Here is a 22,572-nt window from a genome sequence, read left to right on the forward strand (position 1 = left end):
CATCAACATCCAACAGGTTGTGCTCTAGGAGGTAGAGGAACAAGATGCCAAGTTTTATTTGAATTGAGAGCAACCATCTCAGCGTCCATGGCAGCCCGCCAACCAAGATAAACAAGAGCATCTAAAACTATCATAGGCAAAAAAACAAAAGAAATACTCGAAACAAATGAACAAAATGAAGGCGAAAGAAGCTCATTAGAAACAAAATTTGATATTGGATGCATAGTAGTGTGAGATCGAGTGCGAGAAGCAATAGGCGAATCAGAAGTATGAGGATTACCTGAGGTGGATGCATCCAACTGAGGACGAGGAGCAGTTAATTGAGATGATGGCTTTTCTATAGAAGGAACAGTCAGGCGTGGTCTTCAAGTGTACACTTTAGGTATAGGTTTTGAAACGTCCTGCTCTCACGGAAGGTGACATCATAGGGGGCTCGACAGGACTTGACACTAGTGAAAAGACCAAAGGGTGCCTCGACTAGACCACTCAGAGATGGTGCAAGAAAATAAGAAGTATCCTCAAAGAATGTCACATCAGCAGAGATGTATGTTTTTCCCAAACAAGGACTTTAACACTTGTATCCTTTTTTAATACGAGAGTAGCCCAAAAAGAAACATTTTTTCCGCCTGAGGGCCCAGTTTGTCACGACCAGTACCTAGATTGTGGACAAAACAGGTGCACCCAAAGACACGAGATAGCAAGGGAAAGGGATCACCTAAAGGATACAGGACAAAGAATGGTGTATGGACAGGCAAGACAGATGAAGGAAGACGATTCACGAGAAAACAAGCTGTAAGAAGTGCATCTCTCCAATAGATATTAGGCACTCTCATCTGAAACATGAGCGTACGAGTAGTATCTAACAAGTACCTTAACTTCCTCTCAGCAACACCATTCTATTGCAAAGTGTGAGCACAAGAAGATTGATGAAGAATGCCTAGTGTAGAAAGAAAGTCACGAAAACCATTTCCAGTAGAAAAATACTCTTGCGCATTATCAATACGCAAACAAGAAATAGAACACTTGAACTGATTTTCAGTTTCAAAGTAAAATAATTTAAATGTGTTGAATACTTCTGATCTATCTTTCAACAAAAATAACCATGTAGTACGAGAATAATCATCAACGAAGATAATAAAGTAGCGAAAGCCATATAAAGTAGTGTGAGTAGGGCCCCAAACATCGAAATGTACAAGCTCAAATGGCCGCGACAACCTACGACTACCACGCGAAGGAAAAGACACGGTGGTGTTTTCCCAACTCACAAGATTCACAGGACAATGCCTCAACAGAACTAGTAAGAAAATGAGATTTGTGAAGCTTCTCTGGAGGAGGGTAACCCAACCGACAGTGCAACTGATAGGGCATCAGCAGACGTTCGAAGTGCAACACCAGCCGGGCACGAATCAAGGTAATACAAGCCACCAACCTCAAGGCCCAAATCAATCCTCGTCTCAGCTTTCAGATCCGGAAACACACAATAAGATGGAAAGAAGGAAACAGAGCAATTCAAAGATTTGGTTAATTGTCTTACAGATAACAAATTGACAAGAAATGAAGGAACATGTAAGACCGAAGATAAACGAATAGCATTAGATATGGACATCATTCCCACCTAGAGACGGGGAATTTGGTTCCATCTGCTAATGTAACAGTAGGAGGAAGGTTAGATACATCTGACTGGAAAGATGAAGGAATATGAGAGTTACAAGTCATGTGATGAGAGGCCCCTAAATCAATGAGCCATGATTCAAAGGTAGAGCTAGAAAGAAAATAGAACGAGCTACCTGGTTGGGCAAAGGTGGCCATAGATTGCTTGCCTTTATTACGGATGTGCATAAGTTTCTCATAATCAGCATGACTAACAATCATGGAGTCACTGGATGTCGATGCAGCATAAGCCGAAGGAGGGTGTGGAGGGTGGACATCATCATATGGAGCTATGGAAGCAGTAGTAGAATGGAGGGGCGAAGCTCCAGATGTAGATCATAACAGTAGTCAATATTGTGGCCATCCATACGACAATGGGTACAATATCGAGATCTACGACCTCGACCTCCCCCTGAATCACGACCACGTCCAACACCACCATCACAGCCACTGCCACTGCCACCACTATCACGGCCACGACCAAATCGACCAAAAATACAGCCCCGATCGCCACCAATATAAGTAGCAAGTGCAGACCCAACACGCTGATCACTAGGTGGAATAGCCCGCATACGATGTACTCTAGAAAACGTATCTGCAAGAGATGGAAGGGTGCCGAGCTAACGATCGGCCGACGAAGCTTAATATAATCAGGACCCAAGGAATGCAGATAACGAACAACACATAAGTCCTCTTGGAGCTAAGCAAGAACAACAGGATCCACTGTGAATGGCATAAGTAGATCAAGCTGTCAACATATGGCGATATAAGAACTGTAATGATCAGAAATGGACATGTTTCCACGCTGAAAAACCAACCAGTCAGAGAAGAGTTCACACAGTCGTATGACATTATCAGCGCCAGGATACAGAGTTGCAGCATAGTCCCATACCTCCTTGGAGGAATCAAGATACACCATAATTGCAGCCACTTGTGGTTCCATATAACTCCACAAAAAGGATCTAATAACAGCATCCTCCTGTTCCCATTGCTCATAAGAGGAATCAGTGGTGGCTGGTGGTGAACGCTCGAGAAAGCGAACTTTGCACCAATCATGAAGGTAAGTACGCACCGCCCTCTTCCAAGGAGGGTAATTCTTCCCATCAAGCCGCATGGAGCTCATCTGAAGGGGAGCTTCCACATGAGTATAATTAGCACTAGATGAATGAGATGAAGGGGGAAGAGTGGCTTCAACAACCGTCGGCCTCGATGAGGAATCTTTCGAAGCAATGATAGGCACCAGTTACGACAATCCAAAAAACTAATAGTCAACAAAAAACCATAGGTAATAACTACACCACCACAAAGCACACTCAACAATAAAAACTATCCACCAACAGCAGTTAACACTCCAATCAACACAAAAAACACCACGAACCACCCACACTCAGTGATCATCAAGCACCATTAAGTCACAGCAGAACTCAACAACCACACTACAACAACACAATAACTACCAACCACCACAATCAACAAGTCCCAATAACAAATCAGATCTCCAAGAAACACTGACAATGTGACTAGAATAATCCCGCCGATATCCACCAACATAAACATGAATTGACAAAAAGTAACATCAACAACTGTTTACTATCATATCATAATGAAACTACCAACGGATCACCACTAAACAGTAATCAAATCACCAATAAGGACATGCTAACATATAGTTCCGGGATGAGAATGGCATTGGAACCCCCAAACATACACTATCACCATAAGAGACACTCAAAACACTGTCCAGAAACCAGATTTAAGATGAGAAAGGGGTTAAAAAAAATTAAAACATGAATAGACAGATTAAGTTGTGATTAGGAACTGATTTTTGTAGATGGACAAATTAGGGTTAGGTTTTAGAAGGATGCGAACAAGTTTGTAGGGTTGAGACAATGAGGTCGGGTGCAAAGAGGAAGTTGCGAACTGAGATGGGTTGGGTAGGGGTTGCGGTAATGAAGGAGAGGTATTTGGGTGTTGTTTGGTTGGTGCGACAGTAGTAGAAGAGAGAGGGAGGGGTGCGAGTGGTTAGGGATAGGGTTAGGGTTAGGGAAGTTCCAGGGTTATGGTTAGGGAAGCTCTGATACCATGTTGAATATTTACATGGTGTGCGAACATCTCTCCTCTTCTCTTAGCGTGCACAGTTTGCTTGCTTGCCCCCTTAGGCACAGCTCTCTTTCTTCGTTTCACGCTGGCCTAAGAAAGTCGTCTTTTAGTTAGCTCTTGGAATCACATCCAGCAGTGGTTGGAACAGCTCGCAAAATCCAACCACTTCACCAACTTCATTGCCCCCAACCGTTTCCCCGTACCTCTATTGAAACAGAATGGTTTCACGTTCCTTCATCGATTGGTTATTCCTCTCCATTCGTATCTCCTTCTCCAACTTTGATCTCGATTAGTTCAAGAGATTGAATGGCCAAGTCATTGAAAAGCCTCGATTCGATTGTTTTCCAAGAGTGTTGAGCCGGGTATGTAAGCCATGTATCTGGGAGGAACTTCAAAGAAGGGCTTGAATAGAGTTACCAAGGCAGTGAGAGAGAGAGAGAGAGAGAGAGAGAGAGCATGAAGGGAAGGAATTCCTCGAAAGTTTACAACATGGTTGTTGGCAGCCATGTCAAATATGGATACAACACATGGGCTGTTGACATGGCTGCCACACATGGGCTGCCAACAGCCAAATGACAATAATACGCCACATCTACGTTGGATTTCATCATGTTACTGGTTATAATCGTATTCTTGTGTAAAATATTAAAATTTGAGAATTGATTAAAATATTTTGGCGAATCCACGAATCGTTCTTTCTGAGTTTTGCCAAATTCGACGCTCGATACCTGTGTTGGATTCGGACACTCATATCCGTACTGATGCAACATAGTTCTAAACCATGATTCCAAACAACTTATTCATGGCCTCTAAAATATTTTCACTTCAAACTTTTGAGGCTATGACATTAGATCCTATGATTCTTACAACATCAAGTCGTTGTCACATTATGTTCCAAGAATCAAAGATAAACTGAGATTTGAGCCAATCCAGATTGTGCTCTTACTGTCATAGAGATGGATGGATAATCAAGCTACAATCCCAGATCATGCAGAAGTTAAAGTCCACAAGGATTTTCATTGTATTTTGCATAGGAATCTATATGTTAATGTTATCATGAGAGAGGGAGGGAGGGTATATGGGTGTTCGGGAAAAATAATAGGAACTTGAATAGCATTGAAAAGGGAATGATGATTTGAAACGAATCGGATTGGATCAGCAAAACAGAGTTTTTACATATACTGATACAGTGGGCCAAAATCATATTACGCCCCTCATTCAAATATAAATCACCTGATATGTATCATAGTGGTTAATATTAAAACCATGGCATGTTCCTTTTTCATTCTCAAAGTATGGTAGGCACAATATGAATTCCCATTTTGAAATAAGGCATCAAAACTTGAAGTGAGATTCTTGGTAGGTTCCTTCTCTGTCTCCAACACCATAAGTCTATAACAACTAAAGCTAGGGCTGTGCACTATTCGGTTAACACCGAATTAACCGACCGAACCGATTTGGGTTTTCGGTTTCGGTTCGGTTACATGTAACATCGGTTCGGTTACGGTTTTAAAATTCAGAAATATTCGGTTTTCGGTTTCGGTGTCAGTTTTTAAAAGTAAGGAATATGGTTAACCGAATTTGCATTTTAATTTGTATTAAAATATGTTTTTAAAGGAAAATCATTAACCCCCATTTTTTACCTGAACAGTCCCAACCTTATTCAATGACTCAAGGCTTAGGCTTAAGTGGTTGTGCCTTGTAAAAGAAACACTTTAAAACATAATGATTAAGCTAAAGTCATCTCGAGTCGTCGAGATTTATTGGGATTGGACTTGTGGTTGTAGTGGGAGACAAAGAAAGTCGCTTTATGTGCGGTGGGCGAAAGGAAAAAAAAGTGCGTGGAACATCGCGCTGGGTTTGGCTTTTTCCTTTCTAGGGTTTCATACTTTCAAGTTTCTTTCATCTTCACACTGGCTGAGTCTGGGAGTTACTGAGTTAGGGTTTGTCACCGCTGCAACGGCAAGTCGGCATCTCGCCATCTCGGGTTTTCTTAGGGTTTGGTTTTGGTTTTTGCTACCTCTCCAACTCCGGCAATTGCAGCCACGACCGACGAACCCATCACCGATGACTGAGACCAGAGCCACCACTCCAAGTTCTCCAACTCCGGCGAGTGGCGACTGTGACCCCATCACCGGTGAACTTTCTAACCAGAAGAAAACCCCTTTTGTCAAAATCCCTTTTGAATAGTAAAAAAACGAATAAAAGAAGGTGATTTTTCTTGAAGAGTTCCAAGTTCTTCTTGGTTCGAGAAAGACAATGGTATGAATCTGATCCTTGAATCTGATTTCAGTTTCTTTCTTTTTTCAGAATGGTATGAATATATTCCTGTTTATTTTGTGCGGTTTTTCTTCTGTCTTAAAACATTTGAAGTTGTTGTTCTTCTATTTATTGTGATTATTTTGTTTAACCGAGAATTGGGCGTTTTCTTTATTCGGTTTTAACCAAAAAAAACGAACAACTGAAATCAATATTCGGTTTTGGTTCGGTTCGGTTTGTATCCAATTCGGTTTCAGTTTCGGTTTCATAATTTAGCTAACCGAAATGTATTTGGTTACATTGGTTCGGCTAAATCGGTTCGGTTATAACCGATTGCACAGCCCTACTAAAAGCTATAGTAAATTCCATTGATGTAAATGAATGTAAGATGTGTCTAGTAAATGCTAATGTATAAAATTCAAATGACCGATGTGGTATCCCATATATAACAAAAAATAACAAGAGAAAATTATGGCACATTATTTCCCTAGTAGTACTGAGGGTAGAGATTTCTAACATGAAAATAGGAGAATGGAAACTAAAAGAATGTTTGAGCATAGGCATGAAATAAAGTGCCTCAATTTTTATTTCAACTCAACTCAACAAAGCCTTTGTCCCAAACTAGTTGGGGTCGGGTAAATGAATCCTTTAGAAAAAATTCATGAAGAAGGTGAAAGGAATCTACCCGACTCTAATCCTGGCTCTAGTTGGGTTCTTCTACGTGGATCATTTTCTTCCATTCTATCTTATCTTATCCAAGGTCATGTTCTCCGTTATGTTCCTAGCTATAATCTTTCCTCACTGTTTCCTAGCTATCAGGCAATTTTTATTTCATGAAAACTAAAAGAATGTTTGAACATACGCATGAAATAAGTGAAGGAAATCCAAGAAGCTAATATAGCTGAAATCATGGAAATTATAGCAAATATATTGCATGTGATTTTATTTTTAACTTTTGAAATTTAATTGCATGAGAAATTTTAACAATTTGAAATACTGGAAATCCCACAAACAGAAAATACTTGTCTTTACAATGAGTAAAATCAAGATATAAACAGCAATATAAATTAGTCTTATAGATGTTATTTTAAATTAATATTAATTTCATCTTCTCAGTTAAATCTAGTCACATTTGATGTTTTATTTATACATGACTCGTGTCTTATCTCATGGTATGGGATACATGTATTTGTATTCTGGTCCTACATTTTGGAAAATGCCAAGTCATATATATGTCCCCATGTACATGTCCGCATGTTTATCCATATCTAGGTATTAGTGTCATCAAAACTTCAGAACTACAAAAGACAAAAACAATTATAGGTAAGCTAAGAGAAGATCTAGAAAAGCTTCTAAAGACATCCATATCGAGTTAAGATGCTAATAGTTAATCATAAGATGAGTATTATAAAACTAAAACAAGCAAGGTAGAAAGTGCACAACCTCAAATCCATAACGGGCTTAGGATACATCCAGTCATCACCAACATTCTTTAGTTTACCCCACATATACAACTGCCCTCCGCCTAAAAAATATATATCATGATTATAATCAGACTAAAAGTAAATATTCAAACTCTGTGTGTTAACATAAAAAAAAAATTAATGGCATTAACATAAATGTTATAATGGTGGTTAAAAGGTATGGTGTACATATATTATTCCAATTAAGCTTCCCAATTTTCTCTTCAGTGCATTATAGATGCTTAAATAAAATATACTTGTCCTAAGATCACCAGTCCGTAAAATTAATAAATTACAAAATTTCATCTAAACGTTTGAATGCCTTCATCAAATGCACATAAAGAATCTCCATTTCCTTATCACTAAAGACCCTGAACATAATGACTTAAAATACTTGAAGCCCAAAATTCCTAACTAAATTTTCACACAGTAGAAATAATTCAATTAAATGTTCACACAGTAGAAATAGTTCAAATAACAAATCATCAGATCACCAAGAGAGCTTTTCAGACTATAAAAATCACTAGTCTCAAAAAACTTTCAAACCAATGTTACCTGGAGCGCGGTTCGTTACGGTACACGGCAAGGGAACGGGTACAGGGTACAATGGTAGCCCGGTACGTGGTACGATGAGGGTAGGGCCAAGTTGGTTCACTATTTGGGGTTGCGGGTTGGTTTAGAACACTAATCAAGATCGATCTGGTACTCTCTCTCTCTCTCTCTCTCTCTCTCTCTATATATATATATATATATATATATATAATTTCATATACTTTTACAAGAATATCATTCCATAGTCCATACTACATATATACTTGATAAACAAAATAAAAAATTTCATGTATGCCATTCATATCTATTCAAAATGAAAATTCCAGTCCCAATCCAATCCATAATATATAAAATTTGAAGATCTCCAAATAGCACTATATTAAGTACCAACATATATTGCATTATCAATCTTAAATGAAAGCAAACAGAAAATAACGACCCAGTTCTGATATAAAAATATAAAAACATGATTAAACTAATAAACTTTTGTGCGGCTCTCTTTCCCTAGTCCACCGAAGTGTTCCCTCTTGAAAAGCCTGGATATGCGAGTTTGTTAAAGTCCTAGTCAACGAATTGATGGTCTGCTTGAACTTGGTGGAGCGGGCATTGCGCTAGAAGCCAACATCGAAGCATGCGAGAATGATGTTTTATCATATCTGTTTGTAAAATCATATGAAGCTTCTATATAGTAAGCCAGCCACTTTACCTCTTTTCTATTTTTTGCCTCCAATGAGGTATGATTAGATTAAAGTTGGGAAGGAGACACTCTCTCTCTCTCTCTCTCTCTCTCTCTCTCTCTCTCTCTCTCTCTCTCTCTCTCTCTCTCTCTCTCTCTCTCGCCGGCCGTCCGGGTCGCAAACGACCCTTGTTTGGGGTTGTGCGACACTAGATCACGGGTCGAAGGGCAATCCCGGTAACATTGTTGCAAACATACCTTTCACAAAAGGAAAAGATGCGCGATGATTTTTTTCTCTTTTAGGACATGCAAGCTCAGAATAAACCTGCAAACTCAAGGTTGAACATAAAGCATGATATAATTAAGCCACAGGCTCAACCTAAGATGCATGATGAAATGATAATTTTAAAAGAAGGCAAACATTAAAAAATCAACCAGAAAGTATTTAATTGTTAAAAATCAATCAGAGAATACTTCAATTGTTCCAAACATAATAAAGATGAATTATCATAAGTGTTAACACAAATACTTTACAGAACTTTTGTTACAAGCATGAACTGAATTGCTTCTTGCTTCTTGCTTCTTGCTTCATTGTATTTCTCCTTTTTTATTCTGCTTTATTTTCCTTTCTTCACTTTTTGTTGTGGTGTTGTTTGGTCTTCTCGATCATTGGTCTCTTGCCCATTCTATTAGTAAATCTTTACCATTGAAAAAAAGTAATTGCAGACTTTGTATATAAAAAGAGGGCAAAGATGAAGGAAGAGACAGACAAGAGGTAAGAGAGAAAAGGAAGGAAAAAATTGAAATAGGAAAGGAAAACAAAAAAGAAGAACAAAAGGATTAAAGGACGAGAAGAAGAGGAAGATGCTCCTCGTGTCATAATCTTCGAAACATTGGCTGCTGATTTTTGGATTCTACAACACTTTGTGCATGAAGTCAATTCCGGATCTGAAGTTGTTTGCTTCAAGAAGATCTAGGCTGCTCTTTTTTGTGTTTTCTAGTCCAGAACAACAGATTTGAAGGATCCAAGGCCACTAGATCGCAGATATGCTCGGAGGTAGAAAATATAATCAACCAAAGAGAAAGAAGTTCAAGTCAATCTAATTTTACAAAAAGGGAAGATTTGATTGAATGATTCATCGAAAACCTCGCCTTAGGAGCAGGTGATTTACCTCAACGAGGAAGATGCTCATTATGCATACGAGCTTTTCAGGTTATCTTTGATTGCAAAATGTTCTTGGAGGCCCTCAATTTTTGAGATCGAAGAAGATAATGGTTGGTTTGTCACTTTCACAAAGATTTCATGGTTAGTGTTCATTACAGAAATTTGCAATTTTGATTCAGTAATGAAAGATTTTTTAACTATATGGTTAAAGGATTACTGCATGTTAAGGATTTCATGTTTCATTTTAGGAGATGAAATCCTTTGATCAAGTTTCGTCATGAAAATCCCATTGCTCGCCTTCCATCTATCCTGATGATCCTTTATAATGAGGATTTATTGATATCAGTATGCAAGCTCATAGGAAATGTTGTTAATATTGCCCCCTACTCTCCATGGAACGAGAATGGATGTTGCTCATTTACGTGTAGATGTGGATTTGCTCAAGGATATGCCAGAGAGAGTATTTATGGTAATATCCAAGGAGGTGGGTAAGTGTTTCGAGATTAGTCATAGCAAAGATGATCGGAAAATGAAAACCAAGAAAAGTTCTTCAAATAAAAAGGGGAAAGGGTCTGAACGGGAATCATGGGAAATTATGCAATCCAAGTCTGTATGGATATCTAAAGGAAAGGAGCATATGATGGTAATGGAATCTGGATCAAAGACAAAAGATGGGAGAATTTATGCAGGATGTTCCCCAGAAGCTTTGCATGTTAGTATTGTTGTTGAAACAGATGTGGTTTTGTCTCGGGAGACGTAGTTTTGTATCAGGAGGAGAGTGAAATTGAGGCAAGAGCAATAAAAAAAAGTGGGACTATTCTCGAAACTCAATTCTCGGGAGGAAATTATAGAAGAAAGTAGTTTCTAATTCTGGAAACCTTTACAAAACATAAAAGTTTCAGCCAAGGAAGATACAATGAACATTTTGGCACAAAACATTAAATCTACAGGTTGTCAAATACCATTGGAAAGAGAGACGCAGAGATCCTATCCCGAGTGATAATTGGCATGTATCAGATTTAAAGCAAACCATCAACGGAAGCTAATCAATGAAACAATTTCGAAGTCAATGATGGAATCGGTAATGGCCAACAAAAGACACTAATACGCTTGGAGGATGGTAGGAATACTACTTATGTTTTTTAGTCCGTTAGTTTCCTACATGAGAGGTGGAGAGGAGAGGAGAAGAGGTTGAAGAAGATGGAGAGAGAGAGAGAGAGAGAGTTGTCCACTCTCCCACACGAAAATCATATGCTTATATGATATATGAAAATTTACAAGTATGCCCTCATACATAAGAAATACGTCCAAACACTCCCCCTCAAGCTCGAAGGTATATATCGCACATTCCAAGCTTGTTACAAGCATCTTTCAACTTAGTAGGCCCCAACAGTTTGGTGAACATATCTGCAGGCTAATCTGCAAATCAAGTATACACAGTGCAAATTTCACCTTTCTGAATTCTTTGACGAATGCAGTGACAATCCACTCCAATGTGGTTGGCAGTCCCTCTATAGGCCCCTCTCTAGGCACCATAATAGGCTCTGGAATAGTCGCAGGAGGAGTCGACAGTAGCGGAAGGGGCAGACTAGGCATCTCAACAGGAGCCGGAGGAGGATCAGAAAAATAAGGAGTATTTTCAAAGAAAGTAACATCTGCAGAAACAATGGTTTTCCGCAACCGAGGACTACAACACTTGTATCCTTTCTGGGCACAAGAGTACCAAAAAGATACACTTCTCTGCTCAAGGATCCAACTTGTGAAGACCTGGGTCAACTCCTGAACAAAACAACAGGTACAACCAGACACGTGTGGGACAAAGGGAAAAAGATCACCCAATGGATATAGGATAGAAAATGGGGTCTGGTAGGACAAGACAGAGGAGGGGAGACGGTTCCCTGAGAAGCAAGCTATGAGAGTTACATCACCCCAATATACCTAGGGTACTTTCATCTGAAACATTACAGTCCGAGTCATATCAAGCAAATATCGAATTTTCCTCTCAGCAAATCCATTTTGCTGCGATGTATATGCACACAAAAATTGATGAATGATGCCACGAGAATCAAGAAATTGATAAAATCCATTACCCATAGAAAAATATTCTTTGGCATTATCAATACGCAAGCAATTAACAGGGCATTTAAATTGATTTGCAACCTCAAAATAAAAGTACGAAGTTATTAAAAACGTGAGAACGATCTTTAAGAAGAAATAACCAATTAGCCCGTGAATAATCATCAACAAATATAATAAAGTATCTAAAAAATGTAAATAAGTAGTGCGAGATGGACCCCATACATCAGAATGAATAAGTTCAAAAGGACACAACACACGATTACTAATACGGGAAGGGAAAGACACACAGTGATGTTTCCCCAACTCATAAGACTCGCAAGGAAAAGACGGAATAGGACTCGACACAAAAGATGGCTTTCGCAGTTTGTCAGCAAGAGGGTGGCCCAAACGACAATGTCACTGATAAGCATCAACAGAGTTACGGAGTGCAACACCAGCACTGGTCTGCTCTAGGTAGTATAAGCCACCAATCTCATGGCCCAAACCAATCCTCGTCCCAGTATTTAGATCTTGAAAAGTATAGTAAGAAGGAAGGAAAGAAACAAACAAAACAGTTTGGAATATTAGTTAACTGACTAACAAAAAGCAAACTAATAGGAAATAATGAGAACAAAAGATAAATGAAGGCCAGTAGAGGTGGACACTACACCAACCCCGGAGACGAGAGATGTCCCATCAGCTAATGTAACAGTACAAGGGGCCATGGAGGGATATGACTGAAAAGAAGAGAGAAGATGAGAATTACCGGTCATGTGATGAGATGCTCCTGAATCAATGAGCCATGATCCAAAAGCCGTACCAGTAAGAAAATAGGAAGGGCTACCTTGTTGTGCAAACGTGGCAGTGGATTGCTTACTTTTGTTCCGTAGACGCACATGTTCATCATATTCAGCGTAAGGGATGACTAAGGAGTTAGAAGAGACTGATGGAGATGCAGCTGGAGCAGGGGAAGGGCTATCAGAAGTAGCAACTGAAACACTAGCAAACCGGTAGAGGCGAAGCTCCGGATATAAATCATAGCAGTAATCAACATTGTGGACGTCTACACGACAATGAGTGCAGTAGCGAGACCCACGTCCACGACCTCCCCTGACTCACGGCCACATCCATGGCCACCACCATCACGGCCACAGCCAAACCTACCAACACCACGACCTCAATCACCCCCAACATAAGTACCAACAGTGGATCCATCAACACTAGTGTCACTGGGTTGAACAACCCTCATACGTTGTACTCGAGAGAATACCCCTGCAAGAGGGGGAATTGACCCAGAGCTAACAATTTGTTGTCGTATCTATAGATAAGGGCCCAATGAATCAAAGAATCGAACAACCCGTAACTGCTCCTGACGGTTGGCAAGAACAATAGGATATACGGTGAAGGGCATGAGTAAGTCAAGTTGTTGACAAAGGGCGACATAATCACTGAGCTAACAATTTGTTGTCGTATCTATAGATAATCAGGGCCCAATGAATCAAAGAATCGAACAACCCGTAACTGCTCCTGACGGTTGGCAAGAACAATAGGATATACGGTGAAGGGCATGAGTAAGTCAAGTTGTTGACAAAGAGCGACATAATCACTGTAATGGGCTACCACCGACCCATCCCCACGCTGGAGACCAAACCACTCGAAAAAGAGATCACAAATACGGGTAAGATTATCAGCCCTAAAATACAAAGACGCCGCATGGTCCCAAATTTGCTTAGAGGATTGAAGATACATCATTGTAGCAGCAACTTGGGGTTCCATACAACCCCACAGGAATGACCAGGAATGACCTGATCACGGCATCATCTTGGCGCCACTTAGCAAAGACGGATCCGTGGTGGCTCGAGGGCCACGCTCAAGAAAATGAACTTTACCACGCCCGAGAAGATGTGTCTAAATTGCCATCCTCCAAGGTGGGTAATTTATCGCATCAAGCTTTATGAAATTCATCTGAAAAGGAGCCTCCATGAGGGAATAACTAGATGATGGGACGTAAGGCGGAGGGGTCATCTCATCAACCTTGAGGGAAGCCATTTGCTGAGAAGTAGGCTCCACTGGATCCATAAGGGAGATCAAACGGCAAGCAACAACGGCACTAACAAGCAACCAACCACAAATCTGCACCAACAACCACCAATAGAAGAACCAACAACTACCAACACACCATTAAGAAGCCAACAACAAGCTCCAACAAGAACATCAATGGGTCAACTACGACAAAGGCACCAACAACAACCAACAACCACAGGTAACAACCAATAGTCATCAATAAAACACGAACAATGTCAAGCGAAGAGACCACCAACAAGGCATCCGACGAACAAAAAGTCAACCAACAACGTCCCAAACCTAGGGGTGCTACTCGGGTCAGGTTGGGTCGGGTTGAGGCCATCCCGACCCGACCCGAGGAACCCATTTTACCTACCCAACCTGATTTTCAACCTGACCCAACCCGATTTACAATTTCCTCAACCCGACCGACCCGATTTCCAATTCGGGTCGGGTTGACCCAAAAAAATCACAGCCTAGCTATCAAATTTGATATGGCAATGTGGCAACTATTTGACCCTCTTCAGAGTTCTGATTTGGTTCTGATTAAACTCGTGAATCCAGAATTAATTGGTTTCTACTTTTTACTTTCTAGTCTAGGGTTTCTACTTTTTAGTTTAGGGTTTATTTTTGGGAAAGAGAAAAAGAGGGTAAAGAGAGTAAGAGTCTAAAACGTGGCGTTTGACTGCTTTGCCAGTTGTGAGTCACTTTCCCCAAAAGTCTAAAACTCTAAAAAGTAAAATCTAAAATGGTAAAAACATAAATATTAATAAAAGTTGAAATTCTTATAATTTCGGCCGAAAATTTTTAAATTGTGGTATAAATTTCGGTTTCGGCCCAAATTTAAAACCAGGCCAACAAGGATGCAGCATTTCAGTAAAAAAGGTTTTCAGAACCAAACATGCATTATTAAGATGCACAACTTCGTTGGTAATTTAAGTGAAGATAATAATTTTCATTGGAGTTCAGAACGCGTGCATCAGAAAATAAAGAGTCGATATATGGGCGGAAAGAAAGTCAACCAGTAGTTCGGAAGAGACGTATATAGCAATGGAAAAGACACTATAATCAAATGAAAAGTAAACTAATAGTCACAAGGACTCTTCCTCTGACATTTTTAGTATTGTAAGAACAATACATACCAGCAGTACATGCACAATTAGCAGAACCAGCTGAAACCAAAGCATTTGGAGGTAGAACATTGTGTTTTTGAAAAACTTCTACAACACGAGGGACCCATTCATCCTTCTGCTCCCTATGTCCAAGCCTACAACACATCACTAACTCAGACAGTTACAAGATATCAAAGTAATAGACGACATAATATAAACAAGCACCAAGTGAAAAGTAGTCATTTATTATATCAGTTATAAACTGAAGAACGCCCTTGCAAAAAGGGATGAAAGGGCACCCCCTTTGGTTGTAAATCACCGACGTGCATTAAATGGGATGAAAAGTCAAAGAACTGCACTTTGGTGATTTACAACCAATGGGAGCGCCCTTTCATTCATATTTTTGCAAGGGCACCCTTCCATATAGAATTCATCTTTATAAATTCCTCCTATGATCTGGCATATTTTGGGGGTCCATGTCAACGGAGATGTGTAAAGAAAAACAAATACGAACAGCACTTATTAACATTCATACCTTCCATAGCCGCCGTATCCCCACCTGAATATAAACCGGAACAAGAAACATGAATGGGTAATCCAGACAAAATATGCATTAATTAAATACTCTAAGTCAGAAAATTGAAAATACGATGAGATTAGTAAAAATTTCCAAATGAATCAATGAAGAAACATAAATATGCGGTCAAGAAAAGTTGACCGCATTCAATGTTTTTCGATTAATGGTATATAACAGAAAAAACAAGCTTGTTATTAGATACATGACAGAAAACAAACTGGAACCATTATATATATATATATATATATATATATATATATATAGAGAGAGAGAGAGAGAGAGAGAGAGAGAAGGGTTGCTGCGCTCGAGCACAGAAATAGGGGGGTGGGGCCATTGGGGGGGTGATCCTAACCATTCATTTGGAAAGCCCCATCATGGATGGGTGGCCTACCAAAAATCAGCTCCATTGGATCACCAATGGGTGTCCATTTGTGGGTCCAAAAATGGACAGATACTGTTTGTCCACAAATCTGTCCATTTTTTGCCCCACAAATGGACACCCTAAGGTGATCCAATGGAGCTGATTTTGGGTGGACACCCTACCCATGAAAGGGCCCGTCAAATGAATGCTTTGGATCCCACCCAAAATGTGGCCTCAGGCTGTTTCTGTGCTCGAGCGCACAGCAACTCAAAATCAGCTCCATTGGATCACCTTAGGGTGTCCATTTGTGGGGCCAAAAATGGACAGATTTGTGGACAAACAGTATCTGTCCATTTTTTGACCCACAAATGGACACCCATTGGTGATCCAATGGAGCTGATTTTTGGTAGGCCACCCACCCATGATGGGGCCTTCCAAATGAATGGTTAGGATCACCCCCCCCCCCTCTCCCCCAATGGCCCCACCCCACTGTTTCTGTGCTCGAGCGTAGCAACCCTTCTCTCTCTCTCTCTCTCTCTCTCTCTCTCTCTCTCTCTCTCTCTCTCTCTCTCTCTATATATATATATATATATATATATATATATGAGGGCCTATCGAATGAATGCTTTGGATCATCCACATAATGTGGGCCCCCTGTGTTTGTGAGCTCTAGCTCATATAAGTTATGTTACAAATGTCGTTCTCGGCAAGGGAAAATCTCAGGATATATTAATTTTTATTAACTTTTTTGGGTTTATATCGGGAAATAAACGGTAAAATTAAAATTATTTAAAAATATATAAAAATATTAAATTTAAGAAAAAATATAAAATAAAAATATCATAAAAATATCGAGATAATATCGCGATATTATCGGGATATTTATGATAAAAACAAAATATCGCTAGATTTTTAAAATCTAGAGATTAGTTTGGGATTTTGTCGTTTTATCAAAATATCGCGATAAAAAGACTATATTTTGAAAATATCGGAGATATTTGTGGCATAGCATATAAGCTTATATGAGCTCTAGCTCACAAACACTTTTCTCATACATATATATATATATATATATATATATATATATATATATATATATATATATATATATATGTGAGAAAACGGTTTCTACACACAAGTGTAGATAAGTTATCTACACACTAGCTTAAAATAGTAAAATACAGTGGAGGGCATATTGTTTGGGTGATCCAAACCATTCATTTGATTGGCCCTCACATAGATACGGTGTGCACAAAAAATCAGCTCCATAGGATCATCCCAACCCTACGATTTGTGGAGGTAAAATGGACGTGTATAAACCTTCACAAATCTGTCCATTTTTTGCCTCCACGGTTCGAAGGGTTAGGATGATCCTATGAAGCTGATTTTTTGGGCACACCCTGTCTATATGAAGGCCCATCAAATGAATGCTTTGGATCACCCAAACAATGTGGGCCCCCACTGTATTTTAAGCTAGTGTGTAGATAACTTATCTACACATGTCTGTAGAAACCTCTCTCTCTCTCTCTCTCTCTCTCTCTCTCTCTCTCTCTCTCTATATATATATATATATATATATATATATATATATATATATATATATATATAAAGGGCGAAGAGATAGAACCATCTCTCCCTTGATTTTTAATCCAAGAGAAACCCCCTTTTTTGACTTTTCCTTGGTTCAGTTCTCAAGGCAACAGGTTTGGTCTATATGCGCCCTTTATGTTTTGACGGTCGGGCATCATATAAATTCTCTCTCTCTCTCTCTCTCTCTCTCTCTCTCTCTCTCTCTCTCTCTCTCTATATATATATATATATATATATATATATATATATATAGAGAGAGAGAGAGAGAGAGAGAGAAGGGTTTCTGCACTCGAGCACAGAAACAGGGGGATGGGGCCTTTGGGGGGGGATCCTAACCATTCATTTGGAAGGCCCCATCATGGATGGGGGGCCTACCAAAAATCGGCTCCATTGGATCACCAATGGGTGTCCATTTTTGGGGCCAAAAATGGACAGATACTGTTTGTCCACAAATCTGTCCATTTTTGGCCCCACAAATGGACACTCTAAGGTGATCCAATGGAGCTGATTTTGGGTGGACACCTTACCCATGAAAGGGACCATCAAATGACTGCTTTGGATCCCACCCAAAATATGGCCCCACCCTGTTTCTGTGCTCGAGCACAAATAAGCTTATCTGCGCTCGAGCGCAGAAACCATATATATATATATATATATAGAGAGAGAGAGAGAGAGTAATGATAGATACAAGGGAGCCCTTGCATAGAGCGGCAAAAGGGCTATTCATTGGATCCACGTCATTTTCAGTTACATTTTAAAATTGGTTGAAAAAGAAAAATCAGTTACATTTGATGACGTGGATCCAACCACGAGCCCTTTTGCAGCTCTATGCAAGGGCTCCCTTGTATCTATCATTCCTCATATATACTCACAATAATGTGAGTATATATATATCAAGGTTCACTGAGACTTCAAAAGATAAATATCTCTAAACAGAAAAAATCAAGAAATATACTCACAATAATGTGATTCATAATTATAGTAACAAATTAACCTGGAGCGGAACTTACAAGCAATTCATAGCGATCATGATAGATATACAAATTTCATACAATTTCTCTTCTAATAAAATCAAATTGATATCTAAAGGTTACAGATACATACGTGTAAACGAAGCCACTTGAATCTACAGCAACTGGATGCACATACAAAAATCAAGCAACACAGACTGAGTATCAACATTATGGTGAGATGAAAATACAAGATACACGTGAAAAGATAGGGAAGGGATCAGAGAGGGGGTGGGGTGGGGGGGGAGGGAAGGGGAGGGGAGGATGGGATATAGAACCTGTATGGTTTGTTCCACAAGCAACTTTGACAATAGTTTTGCTTGCCAATGACGCTATTGCTCGTGGACGAGGCTGGGGTTCGTAAACAAGCTTCACTGAACCTTCTTTAACATTATACTGCAAGAAAAAATTCTTTCAAGATTCCATACAGCATTAAGACCAAGGTTTGAAATTTCGGTTTTGGTTTCGGCCTCAGCCGAAAACGAAATCTCGGTGGAAATCTTATAATTTCAGCTGAAATTTTTAAATTTCGATTTCGGTTTTAAATTTTGGTCCCGACCGAAATCCGCCGAAATTTAAAACCATGATTAAGACAACATTTAAAAGAATGAATCTTTCTTTATTAGAAAAATAACCTCATTATCCGTTCCATGTCCAAGTTGGCCATACTGAGGATGACCTGCAGTCCTACAAACCACCAACAAGGTTCCAATCAGCAAATCACCAAGTAAATTGGATGCTCCGAATCCATAAATTGTAGGTCAATTGAAACAAGGTACATTCCAGAATAAATATAGGGGAAAATCTGCAAACCGTACAGTATAGAAGATCCTTCAAGTGAAGATAGCCACACAGTAAAGTCACCCCCGCAGACAACAGTTGCAGCTTGAGAAACCAGATTGCGAACTGGAGATAGCTCAAATTCTACAGAAAATAAGTGAGATGCATTATGGGTGAGTGCCAAAAGGGCATGAACACAAAAAATTGTCAAACGAATAAATAAAGAGCAACAGTGATTTCAAGCTTAGAATAGAAAAGGAAACAAAAGAGCCATTCACTTCTTATTTAGCTACATAAGCAGGGGATCACAGTATGAGTAACAGAAATTGATGTGTGTGTGTGTGTGTGTGTGTGTATTGGGGTGGTGGGGATGCTTGCTATGTCACGATTATCTCCGATATTTTCAAAATATAGCGTTTTTATCGCGAGATTTTGATGAACCGACAAAATCCTGAACTAATCCCGAGATTTTAAAAATATAGCAATATTTTCGTTTTTATGATAAAATATCCCTATAATATCGCAATATTATCCCGATTTTTTTATGATTTTTTTATTTTATATTTTTTTCCTAAATTTAATATTTTTATATATTTTTTAAATAATTTTAGTTTTGCCGTTTATTTCCCGATATAAACCCGGAAAAATTAATATAAATTAATATATCCCGAGATTTTCCCTTGCCGAGAAATTCCCGAGAACGACATTTGTGACAAAGGATGCTTGTGGTTTGTCATCCCCCCAAGAAAAGGTATTTGGTGATCAGCTAAGTATCATAGAATTAATAAATGAAAAGGAACAAAAAATTGAGATGGAAATTTAGGATAAGAATATTACCTAAAATCTATGATTTAGTGGACACTTCAAATTTATTGCCGAAAAAAATGTCATGTTGTGTCCGACACGACACGCGCGTCCACACGTGTCGACACTCCTTCGTACACTTTTAAATGTATTGCTAGGAGTGTTAGAGTTCATGTGGGTGTGGACACATATTTGTGTAACAATCTAAATAATTTTACGTGTATGCATGTGTCACCATTTCTAGGTTTCTAGATGTTGCCATGTCAGACAACTCATATCCGTGTCGAAACTCAGACACACTAATCCATATCGACAAACTATGATTATATATGCTTTTTATTTTAGCTGTATCCCCGTTTCTAAATTTTAGGAGTTTGCCATGTCCGACACTCCATGTCAGTGTTGACACGCGACACTCGTGTCAGTGTTGACACACGACATGTTCGTGTCCACAAAACATAGCCTAAAATATAAAATATAAATTAAAGCCAACTAAGTAAGTTATCCTTCCAGAATTTCCGACTCAGATGAAGCCAGCTTTGTTATTCTTCCTGAATTTCTAACTAACACAAACTATGGTAATGGACCACTTGAATCTACCTAAGACAACTATAATTTAAAGCCAACTTCTTGCAATACAGATCTTGATGCAATAGACCGCTTGAATCATGGGCAACACATTCCAAACTATGGTGATGGGTTGTGCTTCAAAGACGACCTTTGATCACCTTTTTATGTGCCCTTTGCGCTTTTGGAATTGTAAGAAAACATTAAAAAAGAAAAACAAAAACAAAACACTCTCACGCACCGAGCAAATCATAAGCGTAAAACAAAACAAACGCATACATATGACTACAAGCCCCCACTCAAACGAGAAACATTCAAGGTTAACATAGCAAGTCTACCAACTCCCTCCCTAACTAAAGATTCCGCAGCCTCGCTAGCCGGGGGTCAAGTATGGTGGAAGACTACGCCATGGTTTTAAACAAGGTTTTAAATTTCCGTTTCGGTTTCGAACCCCACGGACACGGAAATGTTTCAATTTCGGTTGGAAATTTTGGTGGAAATCCTGTACAATCAAGACAATGTATGAAAACGTAAGCAAATTGTAGAATTTAAAGATGAAACTTTAGGAAAGGCTAGAATACAAACAAATACACGCTTAGAAATCATCATATAAGCATGACAACCATCCATAATGGCTTAAAAACATCAAACACCTAATGACATGCACTGTCGCACATGTAAAAAAATTTAGTACCTGCTAAATTTCACATGTAATTCATATAAATATTTATATATAATGCATGCACCACATTATGCATTCACTTCGTATAAATATAATTATATAATTAAATACATACATGCAATCACTCTATTATAATACATATTAATATAGTATATAGCTATTACACTAACGATTTTGGTTTATGCATTTCAGTCAATTCGGTTTCGGTTTCGGTGGGGATGGAAAATGAAACATTTCGGTCATTTCTTGTCGATTCCGATGGAAATTTAAAACCATGAAATGACCTAAATGTTTTCGTTTCCATTCCCATCGAAACAAAATCTACATGAATTCCTTCCATGTCATTATTTCCGTCGCAGGGGACTCCCCCTGCGAGAATGATATTTAGAAGTTTGGAAGGAAAGAAATGCACGGATTTTTAAGAGTAAATCTAAGAGTAAATCCAAGCAGAAGTTGGGGAAGTCCTCAGGGATGAATATGGTGAGGTTCTGTGAGCTTATGCGGGGCCTATTGGAATGGCAGATGCCTTGAAGGCTGAGGTGCGTGCAGTATATCAAGGTTTAGTGCTTGTTAAGAGAAACCATCTAGTTAAAGTAGTGGTTGAAGGAAACTCTTCTAATGTCATCTATTGGCTAAAAGGAACTCATAAGCCCCCTTGGAGATTTGATGTTGTTTGATAAAATGTTTGGAGGTTGAGTTTCCTCATGTTCGACGGTCTGCAACTCAGGTGGCCGATAGGAAAGAATCGCTAGCTCTCTTTGATTCCCTTCCGCCGTGACCATCTTCATGTAGTGTATTTTGTGTTGTTGTATTCTCTTCCTTTGGCTGTATTGTGACCATCTCGGTCCTCTGTTTTAATAAAATTGGCTCCCATTTTTCAAAAAAAAAAAGATATTTAGTAGGCAACATCATTGAATTGCACGGCAAAGTAACCGTATTTTATGCCTGGGATGTCAAGTCGGCATGGGACCAACGCATGTCACTAGGTGTTCGACGTGATTAAGCCATTATGGATGGCTTTCTTGCTTATGTGTTGGTTTCTAAGTAAACATTTGTGCTTATTCTAGCATTTCGCAAAGCTTCATCTTAAAATTTCATCATT

At 39.1% G+C, this 22,572-nt stretch overlaps 1 protein-coding gene across 2 annotated transcripts in view; it reads right to left on the reverse strand.

Moving 5' to 3' along the window:
• The window catches only part of LOC143886407 (Regulator of chromosome condensation (RCC1) family protein), a 56,922-nt gene that overhangs the window by 17,610 nt on the left and 16,740 nt on the right, over positions 1–22,572 (reverse strand). For both annotated transcript variants that reach the window (XM_077390373.1, XM_077390372.1), the window contains exons 5-11: positions 19,456–19,561; positions 19,273–19,324; positions 18,916–19,033; positions 18,732–18,762; positions 15,635–15,658; positions 15,130–15,254; positions 7,453–7,534 (exon numbers count right to left, since the gene is read on the reverse strand). In XM_077390373.1, the coding sequence (XP_077246488.1) occupies positions 7,453–7,534; positions 15,130–15,254; positions 15,635–15,658; positions 18,732–18,762; positions 18,916–19,033; positions 19,273–19,324; positions 19,456–19,561 (538 nt within the window). The remainder of the gene's footprint in view (positions 1–7,452; positions 7,535–15,129; positions 15,255–15,634; positions 15,659–18,731; positions 18,763–18,915; positions 19,034–19,272; positions 19,325–19,455; positions 19,562–22,572) is intronic.

The sequence above is a fragment of the Tasmannia lanceolata genome, unplaced genomic scaffold (genome assembly GCF_043159265.1).
Source record: "Tasmannia lanceolata isolate RefF3 unplaced genomic scaffold, GAP_Taslan_0.1 ptg000011l, whole genome shotgun sequence".
In the NCBI taxonomy this organism is placed as follows: domain Eukaryota; kingdom Viridiplantae; phylum Streptophyta; class Magnoliopsida; order Canellales; family Winteraceae; genus Tasmannia; species Tasmannia lanceolata.